Source organism: Anoplophora glabripennis, unplaced genomic scaffold, assembly GCF_000390285.2.
Source record: "Anoplophora glabripennis isolate ALB-LARVAE unplaced genomic scaffold, Agla_2.0 scaffold2397, whole genome shotgun sequence".
NCBI lineage: Eukaryota > Metazoa > Arthropoda > Insecta > Coleoptera > Cerambycidae > Anoplophora > Anoplophora glabripennis.
In genome coordinates, this window is record NW_019418470.1 from 1 (window position 1) to 13,872 (window position 13,872).

At 37.3% G+C, this 13,872-nt stretch overlaps 6 protein-coding genes across 6 annotated transcripts; 3 read left to right on the forward strand and 3 right to left on the reverse strand.

Annotated features, from left to right (window-relative positions):
- Nucleotides 1-436: 436 nt before the first annotated feature.
- LOC108916789 (26S proteasome regulatory subunit 10B) lies at nt 437-2,202 on the forward strand. The gene is made up of 7 exons (XM_018723088.2): nt 437-694; nt 751-870; nt 929-1,228; nt 1,304-1,513; nt 1,569-1,669; nt 1,727-1,941; nt 1,999-2,202. The coding sequence occupies exons 1-7, from the start codon at nt 601-603 to the stop codon at nt 2,135-2,137; spliced, it is 1,179 nt and encodes a 392-aa protein (XP_018578604.1). The 5' UTR covers nt 437-600; the 3' UTR covers nt 2,138-2,202.
- LOC108916788 (protein MMS22-like) lies at nt 2,175-5,552 on the reverse strand. Its single transcript, XM_018723087.1, has 2 exons — nt 4,121-5,552; nt 2,175-3,883 (listed from the first exon to the last, which is right to left on the reverse strand). The coding sequence occupies exons 1-2, from the start codon at nt 5,489-5,491 to the stop codon at nt 2,252-2,254; spliced, it is 3,003 nt and encodes a 1,000-aa protein (XP_018578603.1). The 5' UTR covers nt 5,492-5,552; the 3' UTR covers nt 2,175-2,251.
- Nucleotides 5,553-6,444: 892 nt separating this feature from the next.
- LOC108916787 (potential E3 ubiquitin-protein ligase ariadne-1) lies at nt 6,445-8,470 on the forward strand. Its single transcript, XM_018723086.1, has 2 exons — nt 6,445-7,279; nt 7,337-8,470. Exons 1-2 carry the CDS (start codon nt 6,593-6,595, stop codon nt 8,147-8,149), a joined length of 1,500 nt encoding a protein of 499 aa, XP_018578602.1. The 5' UTR covers nt 6,445-6,592; the 3' UTR covers nt 8,150-8,470.
- A 986-nt stretch (nt 8,471-9,456) lies between these two features.
- LOC108916786 (gastrulation defective protein 1 homolog) lies at nt 9,457-11,607 on the reverse strand. The gene is made up of 3 exons (XM_018723085.1): nt 11,025-11,607; nt 10,223-10,966; nt 9,457-10,158 (listed from the first exon to the last, which is right to left on the reverse strand). Exons 1-3 carry the CDS (start codon nt 11,539-11,541, stop codon nt 9,542-9,544), a joined length of 1,878 nt encoding a protein of 625 aa, XP_018578601.1. The 5' UTR covers nt 11,542-11,607; the 3' UTR covers nt 9,457-9,541.
- A 245-nt stretch (nt 11,608-11,852) lies between these two features.
- On the forward strand, nt 11,853-13,323 carry LOC108916784 (Down syndrome critical region protein 3 homolog). Its single transcript, XM_018723083.1, has 6 exons — nt 11,853-11,966; nt 12,021-12,164; nt 12,218-12,545; nt 12,607-12,777; nt 12,827-12,952; nt 13,191-13,323. The coding sequence occupies exons 1-6, from the start codon at nt 11,910-11,912 to the stop codon at nt 13,271-13,273; spliced, it is 909 nt and encodes a 302-aa protein (XP_018578599.1). The 5' UTR covers nt 11,853-11,909; the 3' UTR covers nt 13,274-13,323.
- On the reverse strand, nt 13,274-13,772 carry LOC108916785 (ragulator complex protein LAMTOR3-A). Its single transcript, XM_018723084.1, has one exon. It carries the CDS (start codon nt 13,712-13,714, stop codon nt 13,340-13,342), a length of 375 nt encoding a protein of 124 aa, XP_018578600.1. The 5' UTR covers nt 13,715-13,772; the 3' UTR covers nt 13,274-13,339.
- Between the last annotated feature and the right edge of the window lie 100 nt (nt 13,773-13,872).

The window sequence follows — 13,872 nt, forward strand, 5'->3', positions numbered from 1 at the left end:
AACAAAGATGCCGACGGCGTCTATGCTTAAGCCGGGGATTAGGTCGGTGATTAAAAGGAAAGAAACGGATTCTTTCCAGGTAGCCTTAATAAAGGCAGGTAGAATTTGCTCCTTGCACTACACTATCACAAAACACGTGTGCTCTGGCCGGCTGCCCGCTAGGAACTGAATCCTGAGTCGGCGATCTCTGTAATCTCATGACTAGGGAGACTAGATACGTGACCTTGACTAACTATATTAAAAGTAAATATAATCTTCGATGTTCAGTGGGTTGTAGTTTATGAGGACAGTGGAATTATTAAATCTTAGAGAAATTGCTTTCATAAATTAATAGATGATTGCTTGATAGATGTAGTTAATAGAGGTGATGTAGCGTTAATTAAATATATTCATAATTCACGAACAAAAAACATAATTATTCAGACACTGTATATAAATTTAAGTTGGCCCTCCCTTTTTTATAAAATGACATTTCGGAATTTTGAAGTTGTCACAAAAATACTGTCAATTGTGGATGTCAATGTGCCAGTCATTGCAGCTTGTAACGAATTGTGATTTCGTCTAAAAAGTGGATATAACTTTGAATAAATAAAGAACAATATGACTCAAATGGATTCTGAAAGAGAAAAGGGCCTTCAAGAATATCGAAAGAAACTATTGGAACACAAGGAAGTAGAATCGCGTTTGAAAGAAAGTAAGTTGTTCTTTTTTGTTTTATAAACAGGAAAATGTTTGTTTTTATTTTTTCAGTGCGAGAACAGCTAAAGGATCTGACAAAACAGTATGATAAATCCGAAAATGATTTAAAAGCCTTGCAGAGCATGGGTCAGATCGTAGGAGAAGTATTAAAACAGCTAACAGAAGAAAAGTGTAAGATTCTTTAAGCATCTGCTTAATTCAATTTATTATTAAATATTCCTATTTACAGTTATTGTTAAAGCAACAAATGGGCCTCGTTACGTTGTGGGCTGCCGCCGCCAGTTGGACAAATCTAAATTAAAGGCTGGTACAAGAGTGGCTCTCGACATGACTACTTTAACTATCATGCGGTACTTGCCCAGGGAAGTGGATCCTCTCGTGTATAATATGAGTCACGAAGATCCAGGAGACGTAACTTATTCCGCTATCGGCGGTTTATCGGAACAGATCAGAGAACTAAGAGAGGTTATCGAACTCCCTCTGCTTAATCCTGAGTTGTTCATGCGTGTTGGCATTACGCCACCCAAAGGTATTTACAAGTTTATAACCTTCCTTTTATGAAATATCGCCAAATCACTGTATGACTTAAATTTATTTTCTTAAGGATGTTTACTGTATGGACCTCCGGGAACAGGCAAAACACTTTTGGCAAGAGCCGTAGCCTCTCAGTTAGACGCGAACTTCCTGAAAGTCGTTTCCAGTGCTATCGTAGACAAATATATAGGAGAATCGGCCAGGCTTATTAGAGAGATGTTTAATTATGCCAAAGACCACCAGCCCTGCATCATTTTTATGGATGAAATTGATGCCATCGGTAAATATTGGTGATATTTTTATAACACGGTTTTATGTATAACTATTGTTGTCAGGTGGTCGTCGATTTTCCGAGGGCACTTCCGCTGACAGAGAAATCCAGCGTACGTTGATGGAACTGCTGAATCAGATGGACGGTTTCGATTCTTTAGGACAGGTCATAAAGAATTTTACAGTTTTTGAACTCCAATATTGAACGAAAATACTTTTACAGGTCAAAATGATAATGGCTACAAACAGGCCAGACACCCTGGACCCCGCCCTCCTCCGTCCGGGCCGTTTGGATCGTAAGATCGAAATTCCACTTCCTAATGAGCAGGCCAGACTTGAAATTCTTAAAATCCACGCTTTGCCGATCGCTAAGCACGGTGAAATCGATTACGAGGCCATCGTGAAACTTTCCGACACTTTCAACGGAGCAGATTTGAGGTAAACGATAACAAAGTTCCGTTGAAACGGATTTTATTTAAAAAATATGGTTTCTAGGAATGTCTGCACAGAAGCTGGACTGTTCGCGATACGATCTGAGAGGGAGTACGTTATACAGGAAGATTTTATGAAGGCCGTTAGAAAGGTTGCAGATAACAAGAAACTGGAGAGCAAGTTGGACTATAAACCTGTTTAATAAATTTAAGTTTTAGTTATATCGATGTGTTATTTTTCGTAAATTAAATAAAGCTTTTTTGTGTATTTCTAATTTTTCATTTATATTTAATTAAAAATATATTTTAAAAATAAATCACTTGGGGATTTCCACTGCAGCCTCCAACTTTTCGAAATGTGTTCTCAGGTTCTTATCGAAACCGACGCCCCTCATTCTCTCCACATTGGAAACGTTTTGCTTTATATTTCCCAGCAAATTCTTCACATCAGCTGGAATAAACTTCGCCAGGACGTACATCAACTGAAAATAGTTGATCGTGTTGAACGCTAGATGTTTCTCTGTAACGGTGATAATTGACTTTCCGAAATCCTCCCTCACTTGGGGATACAGGGGAGAACAAGTCAGCACCTTGATCAGGCTCAGCGCTACATTCCTTTGCGCGTGAAAAATAACGATTTCGAACAATCCATAAAGGCACTTATTTATAATCAGTCTCATCAGCGGCAAAGACGTGGTACTTTGAACGAAATCGCTAAGGATCTTTAAGACTTTTAAAGTGTTTGCATCCGACTCTTTCACGGGATGTCTGAAATAAGAATTAGATATTTTATCCAGGAGTATCGGAGCTGTTGAGGTATTCTCCAAGCACCTGATTATTGGCGAGTCAGCCGTAGAGAAGTACTGCATATATTTCAGAACCATATCCCGGAGCGTTCTCTCTAGAAACGTGTCTATGTCGCTGTTCAATTTCACAATTGCTTCGAAGAAAATATGCCATGTTTTCTTCACCGCGTTCAAGACGAAATTATGCGGGACCCTCTTCCCTATCAGAAAGTCCGTTGGTAACAAGAGAACTTGCACTAACTTGGTCAAAGGAGACGTGCTTTTGTTACGATCATACAGCAAGGGTCCACAATGTAGAAACGCTAAGGATATACAAGTATACACGCGAAAGACCAAAGTTTCATCGTCGGGTTGCGTCAGGTACTGCCCAAGCCACTTGTCGATTTGCCCAAAACAAGTCTCGCAAAGTTTAATCATGCTATTCGAGTGGAGATGTTGTTTAATGTCGCTACCGAGGTATTCGATGAAGGCATAGACGGGGTCCTGAGACGTGCCGATATGCGTTTTCAGTGTTGCAGGGAAGCAATCCAACTTCAAAACGTTTAAAGTTAAATTTTCATATAAATCGGTGGTTAATAGACAGATCTTCATCCACGATTGCAGTACCACGAGCTCTTGAGATGGCGTCAGAATAAAACTGTTGGGAAAGTCAGCTAAGACTTTGTCGAGGAACTGACAAGAGATTCTGGGAGGTATCGTTTCACTATTAAAAAAATTAAAGGCTTCGTTCGTTATATTAGGCATTAGGAGGCATAGTTTTCCTGCAATTTTTCCCACCGTATCCGGAGCCGACGGGGTACTTATCTGCCTCATACTGGGATAGACGTAATCTCTAAATGCGGGTTCCCACGAGGACCACGAATCTGGATTGCTGACTTTGTCTAAAGTACAGAGCAATACGTCAAGGGCTGCTTTTAGGTCAGAGTGGTAACATATAGCCATATAATTTGGTAGCCAAGTGTCTATCAGTAGCCACTGATGTAACTGGTAATTTGTACTATGATTTATTATGTGCCCAAAGTTTTCTATAAAATCTCTAACAAGGCGCAACGTTTTTTGATCGTTCACAGCATCGCGCAGCAGTTGTAGCATGAAGGGGGCAGCTCCTTCAAGGTCACGACCCTCTAGTACATGTCTGATCATCTAAAAATAGATTTCTGATTTATACGAGATGTTTTGTTAAAAATGGGACACAACTTAATCAGAGATTCTTCGGATCGAAATATAAACCCCTTTTCAATCTACAATAGAATTCTGTCAAAATTTGTACGCACAAAGCTTTACTAAGACAAGCTTGACTCAATAGCAATATTTTGACCCCGATGCTCTCTCATTAAACTCGGTCACATTCTTGTTGAAGCAGTTGCATTATATACTTACAAATATCGCGTAAATATTCCAAACATGATGCGTATTGCGTTTTTCCATAGGTAAATTCTCCAAAACTGAAATTATTTTTTTGGACAGCTCGTTGAAGTTAACGCTAGCTAAAGACAGGAAAATAACCATGACATGCGTAACACCAGTTTCGTTAAGATCCTTAACTTTGTTCGGACCTAACTGGGAATAAATACGTCCCTTTATTTTGCCCCAGTGTGTGGGATGTGCTCTTAAATGTAAGATGAGCATCCCTACAAATATCTCGAAATCGTCATTGCATTCTTTCGGTGAGGAGAGTAAGGAGTCTATTATTTCGTTCAACTGCAAAGCCTTTTGTGTTGGTTTCTTTTTAGAGATATTCAAGCGTTTGCTGTAGTGGTCCCATATAATTTGAAAAACTTCGATTCTGCCTTTAGTCAACCAAAGGTCACAAAGAAGTGGTTCGATAATTCTAAAACATTCCAGAAAGGTATCTGATCCTGCACTTGACAGTATAATTTTCAGTTTACTTTCCAATAGACTGTAATTAGGCACGACTCTATCATTTCTTTTATCTTCATCTAAGCACACAGTGTTATCTAACTGTAAACTAGATATATATTTCAGCAACCACAATGTAAATATAGAATCCTCATTTTCCAACACACTGTTGAATATCTTCCAAAACCAATTTTTATCACTACCAATTTTTTCAGTAAAGACTTGCAATACCAACCAACTCTCTTTTATGCAACTACATAAAAAAGGTTGTCGATTTTGTATACTTTGCCTTCTATAATTCTTCTTAATTACTGTTATTATATCTTTCATTACCGACGTTATCCTGTTTTCAAGTTTATCTTCGGGTGCACCACACACATAATAGAGGACAAGTAGATGATACTGCACATCTAGAAATGAATGGAAATACTGATATATGGGACATTTTGCATCGTTGGTAGCTGAGGTGGATATTTTTGCTAACATTTCATCTGGAAATTTTGTTATTGGCACCACACAGCCTGTGAAATTATCTAATGCTTTCTTAACGCTTTCTATATACCTCGATTTTTGTTGGGAGCAGTTGCATAGCTGAAGCGATTCTGAAATAGCAAGAAATGTGCCATTCAATACTTCTCTAGAATAAATTAATTCCGAAAATGATAAAATATTCTCATATAAAATCACACTTTGTAATTGGTACCATTCTGTTTGCACAATTCTTATAACTACATCAATTTCTTCTATTATAACATGTCTGTGGTAAATATGTTTTCCAATATATATTACAGAAACATCTTCCGGTTCTTTGTATTTTGGTGTAAATATTTTTCGAAAATGAGCAAAATCATTTCCAGATTTATTTTTATCACAGTTGAAAATATAGGACATAATTTATCTTTTATTTTTCCTATCAAAATGTTCGCAATTTACATTAGGTGTTAGGTTATGTTTGACGTTTCGATTAGTGATGGGAGATTTCGAGTGAAAAATCGAGTGGTACTCGATTATTGAGATCACTAGAGATATCTCGAGATGTTTACTCCCACCACTCGAGTGATTTTTACCCTACGGTTGCACCCAAAATGTTAGTGCATACTGCAAATAGTCACTGATTGCGTAACCTTTTTTTTAGAATAAAACGAAAAAGTGGTTAGGTTTTGAAGAGCGTGAGCTTTTTTTTTTTTTTTAGCTACGCTTATAAGTAATATATGACTAATACAAACATATTTGTGCGTCGCGCTGGGATGAAAACGACCAATATCTCGTATCTCGAGTGATCACTCGATTAATAGAAGTACTCGATTACCGATAACTCGATTATCAAAATTGGTCGATTATGCCCATCACTAGTTTCGATATTATTTTGGTTTTGATAGGATTTTGGCGGTAGATATTCTTCTTGTGATTGGTTGGTTATAGTTTAGATGGAAAAAGGGTACGTGTAGAAATCACAAAAAGGTTCCGAGTAAATAAAAAAATCTGGTGTAATACTTTGTGGTGTATACTATAATTTTCTATTAAACTTCAAAATTTCAGAGCAAATTGAAAAAGTCATGTCAATATTGTCAATTACAAAACAGGATATTTTAACATAGATGAAAGAATTAATTAAAGTTTAATTATTAATGAAAAGTTTGTAATCATAACCTGAATGTTTTTTAACGATTATAACAAAAATTAATAGTTTATTCAATATTTATGACATATTCGGAGGTTTTATAATTTGTGCTAGTATACATTTTACTGACCCTTTTTCGTTACTTTCACATTCGATGTTACGATTAATGTGAGTAGTTGAAACGAACGCGCCTGTATGTGTCATGAAAAGTGACAGCTGATTTTTTGCAAACATGTGAGATGTGAGTGGTGGAAATGAAAACAAAACAATTTGGCGTTTAATATAATTTGTCTAAATCAGACAGTGTCATAGTTCTGAAATATCTCGCTTACTTGCAGGGCAACATTTAAATGTTGGATTGATATAAGACAATGAACGTCGACGATGATACCCTTTACGACGATTCTGGTAACGAGACTAGCGGCGACGATGTTGATTTCGCCATAGAAGTGGACAATAGCCACAGAGAACTCCAGTGTTACGATGAAGAATATCAATATGAAGTACTATCTACCGATGATATAGTTCAGCACATGATCGACTGTATTAAAGAAGTTAATACGGTCGTTCAAATACCCTCTACTACAACTAGGATATTGCTAAACTATTTCAACTGGGACAAGGAGAAATTAATGGAGAAATTTTTCGATGGAAACCAAGATGAGTTATTCCGAGAAGCACACGTTATTAACCCCTTTAAGAAAGTTAATGTAGTTAAGCCAAAGTTATCTCTGAAAGTGTTGGGTACCGAAGAGTGCGACATTTGCTTCATGGTTTTCCCACCGGCACAAATGACTGGCTTGGAATGCGGTCATAGGTTTTGCTATCAGTGCTGGAATGAATACCTGACGACGAAGGTTATGGAAGAGGGGGTCGGGCAGACAATAGCATGTGCTGCCCACAATTGTCCCATCCTCGTGGACGATCAGACTGCTATGCGTTTGTTAAAAGATCCCAGGGTCAAGCTAAAATATCAACACCTCATCACCAATAGTTTTGTTGAGTGCAACCGGCTGCTGAGGTGGTGCCCTAGTCCGGACTGTAGTTACGCTATAAAAGTATGTATTCATGGATACTTTGAAATTTGTTTGATTGATTGATTTTTGGATTTTCAGGTTTCCTACGTGGAACCCAAACCGGTAGCGTGCCGTTGCAGCCATGTATTCTGTTTTGCCTGCGGCGAGAATTGGCATGATCCCGTCAAGTGCGCCCTCCTTAAGAAATGGCAGAAAAAGTGCGACGACGACTCGGAAACGTCGAACTGGATAGCAGCCAATACGAAAGAGTGTCCCAAATGCAATGCCACCATAGAGAAGGACGGCGGATGTAATCACATGGTTTGCAAGAACCAGAACTGCAAGGCTGACTTCTGCTGGGTCTGTTTGGGTCCATGGGAGCCACACGGCAGTTCGTGGTACAACTGTAACAGATACGACGAGGACGAAGCCAAAGCGGCGAGGGACGCCCAGGAAAAATCGAGGGCGGCCCTGCAACGATACCTTTTCTACTGTAACCGCTACATGAACCACATGCAGTCCTTGAAATTCGAACACAAGCTGTATGCGTCTGTCAAGGATAAAATGGAGGAAATGCAGCAGCACAATATGAGCTGGATCGAAGTACAGTTTTTGAAGAAGGCAGTGGACATATTGTGCCAGTGCCGCCAAACGCTGATGTACACGTATGTGTTTGCGTATTATTTAAAAAAAAATAACCAGTCTGTGATATTCGAAGATAACCAAAAGGATTTGGAGAGGGCGACGGAACTCCTGAGCGAATACCTGGAGCGGGACATCACCCAGGAGAACCTCATAGATATTAAACAAAAGGTGCAGGACAAATACCGTTACTGTGACGGGAGGAGGATGGCATTGTTAGATCACGTACACGAGGGGTACGAGAAGGACTGGTGGGTGTACAGTGAATGAAAGAGGTTTTAAATGTGGCCGCAACTCGCGGTTTTTATTAGGATACTTGATTCATTCCTGTACGGTACTAAATAAAAATGTAAAATTTTATTTATTGCAAAATGAATATATTTCTTATATCTGTTAGAATTCTTTGTGTATTTTAAAAATATATTTAAGAGGATATATATACAATCTTTATATGTAGACCCTACTTTAATTCAAGAGGGTCGACTATTGTTTGTGTTTCATAAGTTTATGAATTGTTGACTTTTTGTGGGAAATTTAGCACGGATTTATACAGGGTGGAAGATTTGATGTAATAAAAGCAGTTTGGTTTTCTATTAACTTTTTATACCAATCTGAAATTCTCTTTTCTTATCAAATAATTGAGTTATAATTAGTTTTTTAAATGACACTGTAATTATTGTTCTGGGAAACACGGAATTAGCCTGGTAAGTGATATCAGCATCAGTGTTGCCAGTTGTTACCTTTTTATATCAACTGTTACAGTACTGTAATGGAAAATAATTTTAATAAGTCGGGGTTATTTTATAGTCACCATATTTTTTTTTCATCAATGTCAATGAACATTAAAAAAACATTTTATTTTTAAAAAATAACATTTCTTAAACGATACGTTACTATTTGTAAATGAAATTATTTTTTAATATTGTTTCAAGTTTCTGCAGTGTCCGTATTTAATTAATGAATCTCAATGTCACTGACATATGACACTGACCAAGTTTAGGTGAACTATAACAGTTCGTTGTATAACTATAACGCATTTAGGAAAGTTACTATTAAAAAGTTTTAAGATTCTAAACAAAACACGGTATTTTTCTACCCTTGTTTTCTTATTCAGCCGCTGAAGCCCATCGGTGCTAGACATATTAAATTAATGAAAAGTAAATGAAACTAACCAAATTAAACTGAGCACAGTTTAAATTTAAGCAGAACCCAATCCTCTTATGAAGGTTAGCCTCCACTGTTCAGTTAAACTACCGCCCAATTGCAGCATATAATTACAAAAAAAAAATTAAGTTTTAACAACGGAATTTGTGAAAATAAACTTATGATTCGTGTTTCTACAGGTCAAAAGTAGCCTCCAAAAAAATATGGCCCCCATTCAAAGTTACGCCCTGTATATAAAACATATTTTTATTCTATTAAAAAATAATAAAGTGTTCTTACCTTGTTTTGGGTGTTAAAAATGTCCAACTTTTCTCGTCTCCAGCCCCGAGAGCGTTCACATTAAAAATAGCAAACAATTTGTACTCTAATCGGTGAAAACTAACGCCCTGCAAATTTTAAATTTCCCCAATGTCTATAAAACCCAATTATTTATTCTTCAACTTTATTTGGTTCAATAAAACGAATTCAGACAGACTATTTGCACGTTTATTAAAAGTATCACTCTGTTTTGGTTTTTTTCGCTTCCGGTTCGTCGTTTTCATTTAATTTGCTCGTACACGCCTGCGGCTGCGTTTTGCTGTAAGCCGGAGTGATCCAATAAGGGTTCTCTTCCGCTTCCTTTGCGTATTTGAGGATGGCCTCCCTCGGATCCTGATCGTCGTCCACTCTCTTACTCAAGCCCAAGTTCCTAATGACGTAACTGCTGAGAGTGCCCCCGCTTGAAGCGACTCTACCTCCTTGCCCCGAGGTAATTGGTAGATCCGGCCTGTGCGATTTTACGGGGTCCAACCTATCCTTCTCCATCTGTTTCCGGCTCGTCTTCCGCCTCTCCTGCCTGAACAGAGGTAAGGCGTGCGGGGTAATGACCTGCTGCATGCTGACTACTTCGGAATGTTGGGCTTTCCTGTGCACCTTCACGGCGCACAACGTAGCACCTCTCAGGCTACGTTTCTCGTCATAGTAGCACTTGATCAGGCCGTTTCCCGTACCGACGAAGATCTGGTTCAATTTTGTATGCCAAAATAGCTTGATCGTGTGGGACTGGGCGACCTGCATCTTCCGGATAAGTTTGAAGTTTGCCGTGTCGTAAAAAAGCACAATTCCCATTTTCTCACCTGAAAGATAATACAATGTAATGAAGCTTCTACTATAAATTTGATAATAGTTCAAGTAACTAACCTTTTTTAAGGGAAACTCCGGTAGCCACGACAGCATCATTAGGGCTGAAAATGGCATCCGTGGTGTCGTATCTAGTAAAGAGATCAGTTACTTCGTTTACAGATTGTTTGAAATTTCTTATATCCCACAGTTTCATCGTTTCGTCGCAGCTCCTTGTGAGCAAATTGTGACCCACGTGAGAAAAACATATGCTTGTCACTTCTCCAGGTTGATGAGCCTTTCGGATTTGCATGGCAGGGGCCACCGAACTCTTTCTAAAATCCCACAACTGCAGCGATCCGTCTGCACAACCACAAGAAATTACTTTTCCTTCCCTGTTATAGTTAACGCAACTGGGCGATACCTTCAAACCGTTCTGTGCCCTGCATTTAATAATTTGCTTGTGATTTTTACCTCCTTCGTAAAAATCCCAGGTTCTTACCGTCCCGTCGGCGCTGGTTGTTAAGAATTCTTCTTTTATCACAGGATTCCAACATCCTGCTAGTAAACCTGCTGTATGGCCTTTAGTTCTCGCCTGATCGGTAATGTACATATCCCCTTTGACGGTTTCCAATTTTTCAAAACCGTCCCTATCTATAACCTTCGCTTGGCTTGCTCCCGATATTACTAATAGTAAATCTCCAGTGCTGGAATAGTGGAGCCCTCGAATAGGATGATTATCTGCTGGTTGCAACGTCCGAAAACTTCGCATATTTGAGTCCATACCGGCAAAATCCCAGAAACTGACATCGTAATCTACCGAACCTGAAATTCAAAACACTTAATTTCAATTTCTGAATAATAAAACAAAGTTTATTTATACCTGATGCAAGACGAGCACCACTAGGATCCACACTGATTGCTGTAACCGCTTTGGAACCGTGTGTCATCTGGGCTTCATGAGAACAAGGTATAAATAATTCATCAATGGTGTCTTCTTCACTGGCCTCACTGTCACTATCGCTTTCCTTCACTTTCTTCTTAACAGTATTACTCTCATCATCGGGAATTAAATCTTTAGGGATAGGAGGTCCAATGAAATCGTCTTCATCATCGTCGTCTTCACTTTCTTGGAAATCATCTTCTTCCGGTTTTTTAGTAACTTCTTTAGCTGTGGCTTTTACTTGTGCTATCATCTCTTTTATGTCGAAGGTTTTTGCTTTCTTACCAAATGATGATATACCCATGACCTGTTTCATCTCTTGTGCTTCTGTATCATCTTCAACAGCTTCTATGGCTTTTGGTGGACCAAACACTCCTATCGTTCCTGTGGGCTCGATTTTTTCGGCATTTTGTCCGAAATTAGAACTTATTTTCCCAAAACTAATCTTTTTATTCATAACTATAACTAATAATATCGTTACTTTCCTTATATTTACAAATAAAATTATAGACAGGACATCTGATACGTTTGATCTACTATAGTGTGTGTATCGTGATTAGGATCTGCCTGTGAAAAATTCTACCTGCGATATATAGAAATTCAATAGTTTTAGAAATGCTACAGCAAAAATATTTGCCTTATTATATTTATCAACATATCTTAATTACAAATAACCTTTTTTTTAATTATTAAATTGTATTACAATTAGTTCGCTTGACCAGTAGATCAACGTGTTGTTAATCAGTTGTTTATTTTGTTTTTTGCTTGTCAAACGTGAAATGTCATATAGGTTATGGTTAGAAAGTTTATACTGTACCTTACAGAATGTCAATAAGTTTAGATATTAAATTAAAACGGGCGGATAAAATATACCATGAAAATGTACTACCAGTCATCTAAAGAAACTGTAATATATTAATGACGTGCAATTTTTAGGAAAATGTATCTGGTGTTATCTCCATATCCTCGAATTCTGACTTTAAACATGAAGGAATAACGTTAACAATGGAAGGTATAGTGAATTTACAAGTAAGCTCAAAAAATGTGGGAATAATAGAAGCATTTTATAATTCCGTCAAGGTAAAAATTTTGTCGATGTAAAGTATGAACTACATAAATATTTTGTTCTCCAGCCGATTCAGTTAATTAATACCACATGTGAAGTCAAAGGATCTGATAGACTGCCATCAGGAGTAACAGAGATCCCTTTTGAAATCCCACTGAAACCGAAATCAAATCGGGTATTGTATGAAACATATCATGGGGTCTATGTCAACATAAGTTACGGTTTAAGATGTGATATTAAACGATCATTTCTTTCAAAGGACTTACAGAAATGTCAACAGTTTCTTGTCCAATATAGACCAGGTTACAATCCCAGTCCGGAAATTTTATTAAAAAAGAGTCAAACTCCAGTACATTTTGAACTGACCCCAGCAAAGTTAGCTTCTGGTGCTTCAGGTACTTACGGACCATCTTAAGAACATGTACACTAAACATTGTAACTAATTTGATTTTTTAGGAGCTCCAGAATTTCTTTTAAAGGGGGAATTGGATACTGTGTATTGTAATATTACAAAACCGTTTAAGGGAAAGTTGATTCTAGTTCGTTGTGCTGTACCAGTACGGTCCATAGAGCTGCAGCTTGTAAGGGTTGAAACGTGTGGATGCGCCGAAGGATATGCACGAGAAGGTATTTGTTATAAATGCATTGTACATAACCATACTCAGTAATTTTGTAGCAACCGAGATACAGAACATTCAGATAGGGGATGGAGATGTTCCAAAAAATATTCCGATACCAATTTATATGATTTTTCCAAGGCTCTTCACTTGCCCTACTTTAATTACAAATAATTTTAAAATAGGTTGGTATTTTTTTTAAGTAATATCCTGTGTTAGTTGTTTATTATATAAATAAATCAAAGTTATAATTTGTAGACCATAAAAAATGTATTACAAAAAATTGGTGCTTATATTTAACAATAAAATATTACTATTCATTTAACAATTTAAAAATCATAATTATACTTGAGGAAAATTACAGTAGATTAAATTAAATTGTAGGTAATTGTATTTTTTTTTAATGATGTTATTCTGTTTTAGAGTTCGAGGTGAACATCGTAGTGGTATTTGAAAATGAGCATTTAATAACGAATAATTTCCCTGTAATACTAGTTAGACAATAATTATTTTAATATTATATATTTTATACTGTTTAATAAAAGCTACATTATTAGTATGTGCTTAATTTACTAAGACTCTGCTACAGCTAAATTTAGTTCAGATATGATTGGATTCAGTTGCTTTTCCAATTCAAATATGTGTCCGGTGTTACACGAATCGCTGGTGATGAACGTGACGATGAGTGGTAATCTATTCATCTGAATAACTTGGTATTGGGAGTAAGAACAGATAAGAGTGCTGGTTTTCCCTAATCCTAGTTTACTACCTTGGTCGACTGCCAGTCCAAAAGTTGAAATAATATTAGGTCTTGTTGCCTGGTCAGGGACTTTATCGGAGCTCACTTTAAGTAGAGGTACGCCGTCTCGGTCTGTGATGAGTATACAATAGAGGCCATTAACTTTGGTCAGCAAATCTTGCAGGGATTTTCTAGTTTCTTCAGCCATATTTACGAGTGTAGATAAACTTGACTGGGTTGTTTGCTTATTAGGTTATGAACGTTGTATGACAAATGACATCTAATGACAGTTCATGGTTTTATGAGGGCCTTTCGATTTAGTATTCTGAACTGATATTAGTGATAGTTATTATTTTTGCCAACTGT

Bases quoted from the DNA above. Each gene is read 5' to 3' on its own strand.
- LOC108916789 (XM_018723088.2), top strand. From the start codon at position 601: ATGACTCAAATGGATTCTGAAAGAGAAAAGGGCCTTCAAGAATATCGA. The intron at 1,229-1,303 runs GTATTTACAAGT...TATTTTCTTAAG, and splicing joins TGGCATTACGCCACCCAAAG to GATGTTTACTGTATGGACCT. The intron at 1,514-1,568 runs GTAAATATTGGT...TATTGTTGTCAG, and splicing joins GGATGAAATTGATGCCATCG to GTGGTCGTCGATTTTCCGAG.
- LOC108916788 (XM_018723087.1), bottom strand. From the start codon at position 5,491: ATGTCCTATATTTTCAACTGTGATAAAAATAAATCTGGAAATGATTTT. The intron at 3,884-4,120 runs GTAAGTATATAA...ATCTATTTTTAG, and splicing joins GGAATATTTACGCGATATTT to ATGATCAGACATGTACTAGA.
- LOC108916787 (XM_018723086.1), top strand. From the start codon at position 6,593: ATGAACGTCGACGATGATACCCTTTACGACGATTCTGGTAACGAGACT. The intron at 7,280-7,336 runs GTATGTATTCAT...TTGGATTTTCAG, and splicing joins ACTGTAGTTACGCTATAAAA to GTTTCCTACGTGGAACCCAA.
- LOC108916786 (XM_018723085.1), bottom strand. From the start codon at position 11,541: ATGAATAAAAAGATTAGTTTTGGGAAAATAAGTTCTAATTTCGGACAA. The intron at 10,967-11,024 runs GTATAAATAAAC...TTTGAATTTCAG, and splicing joins TGGTGCTCGTCTTGCATCAG to GTTCGGTAGATTACGATGTC. The intron at 10,159-10,222 runs GTTAGTTACTTG...ATTATCTTTCAG, and splicing joins CGGAGTTTCCCTTAAAAAAG to GTGAGAAAATGGGAATTGTG.
- LOC108916784 (XM_018723083.1), top strand. From the start codon at position 11,910: ATGTCAATAAGTTTAGATATTAAATTAAAACGGGCGGATAAAATATAC. The intron at 12,165-12,217 runs GTAAAAATTTTG...TTTGTTCTCCAG, and splicing joins CATTTTATAATTCCGTCAAG to CCGATTCAGTTAATTAATAC. The intron at 12,953-13,190 runs GTTGGTATTTTT...ATTCTGTTTTAG, and splicing joins TACAAATAATTTTAAAATAG to AGTTCGAGGTGAACATCGTA.
- LOC108916785 (XM_018723084.1), bottom strand. From the start codon at position 13,714: ATGGCTGAAGAAACTAGAAAATCCCTGCAAGATTTGCTGACCAAAGTT.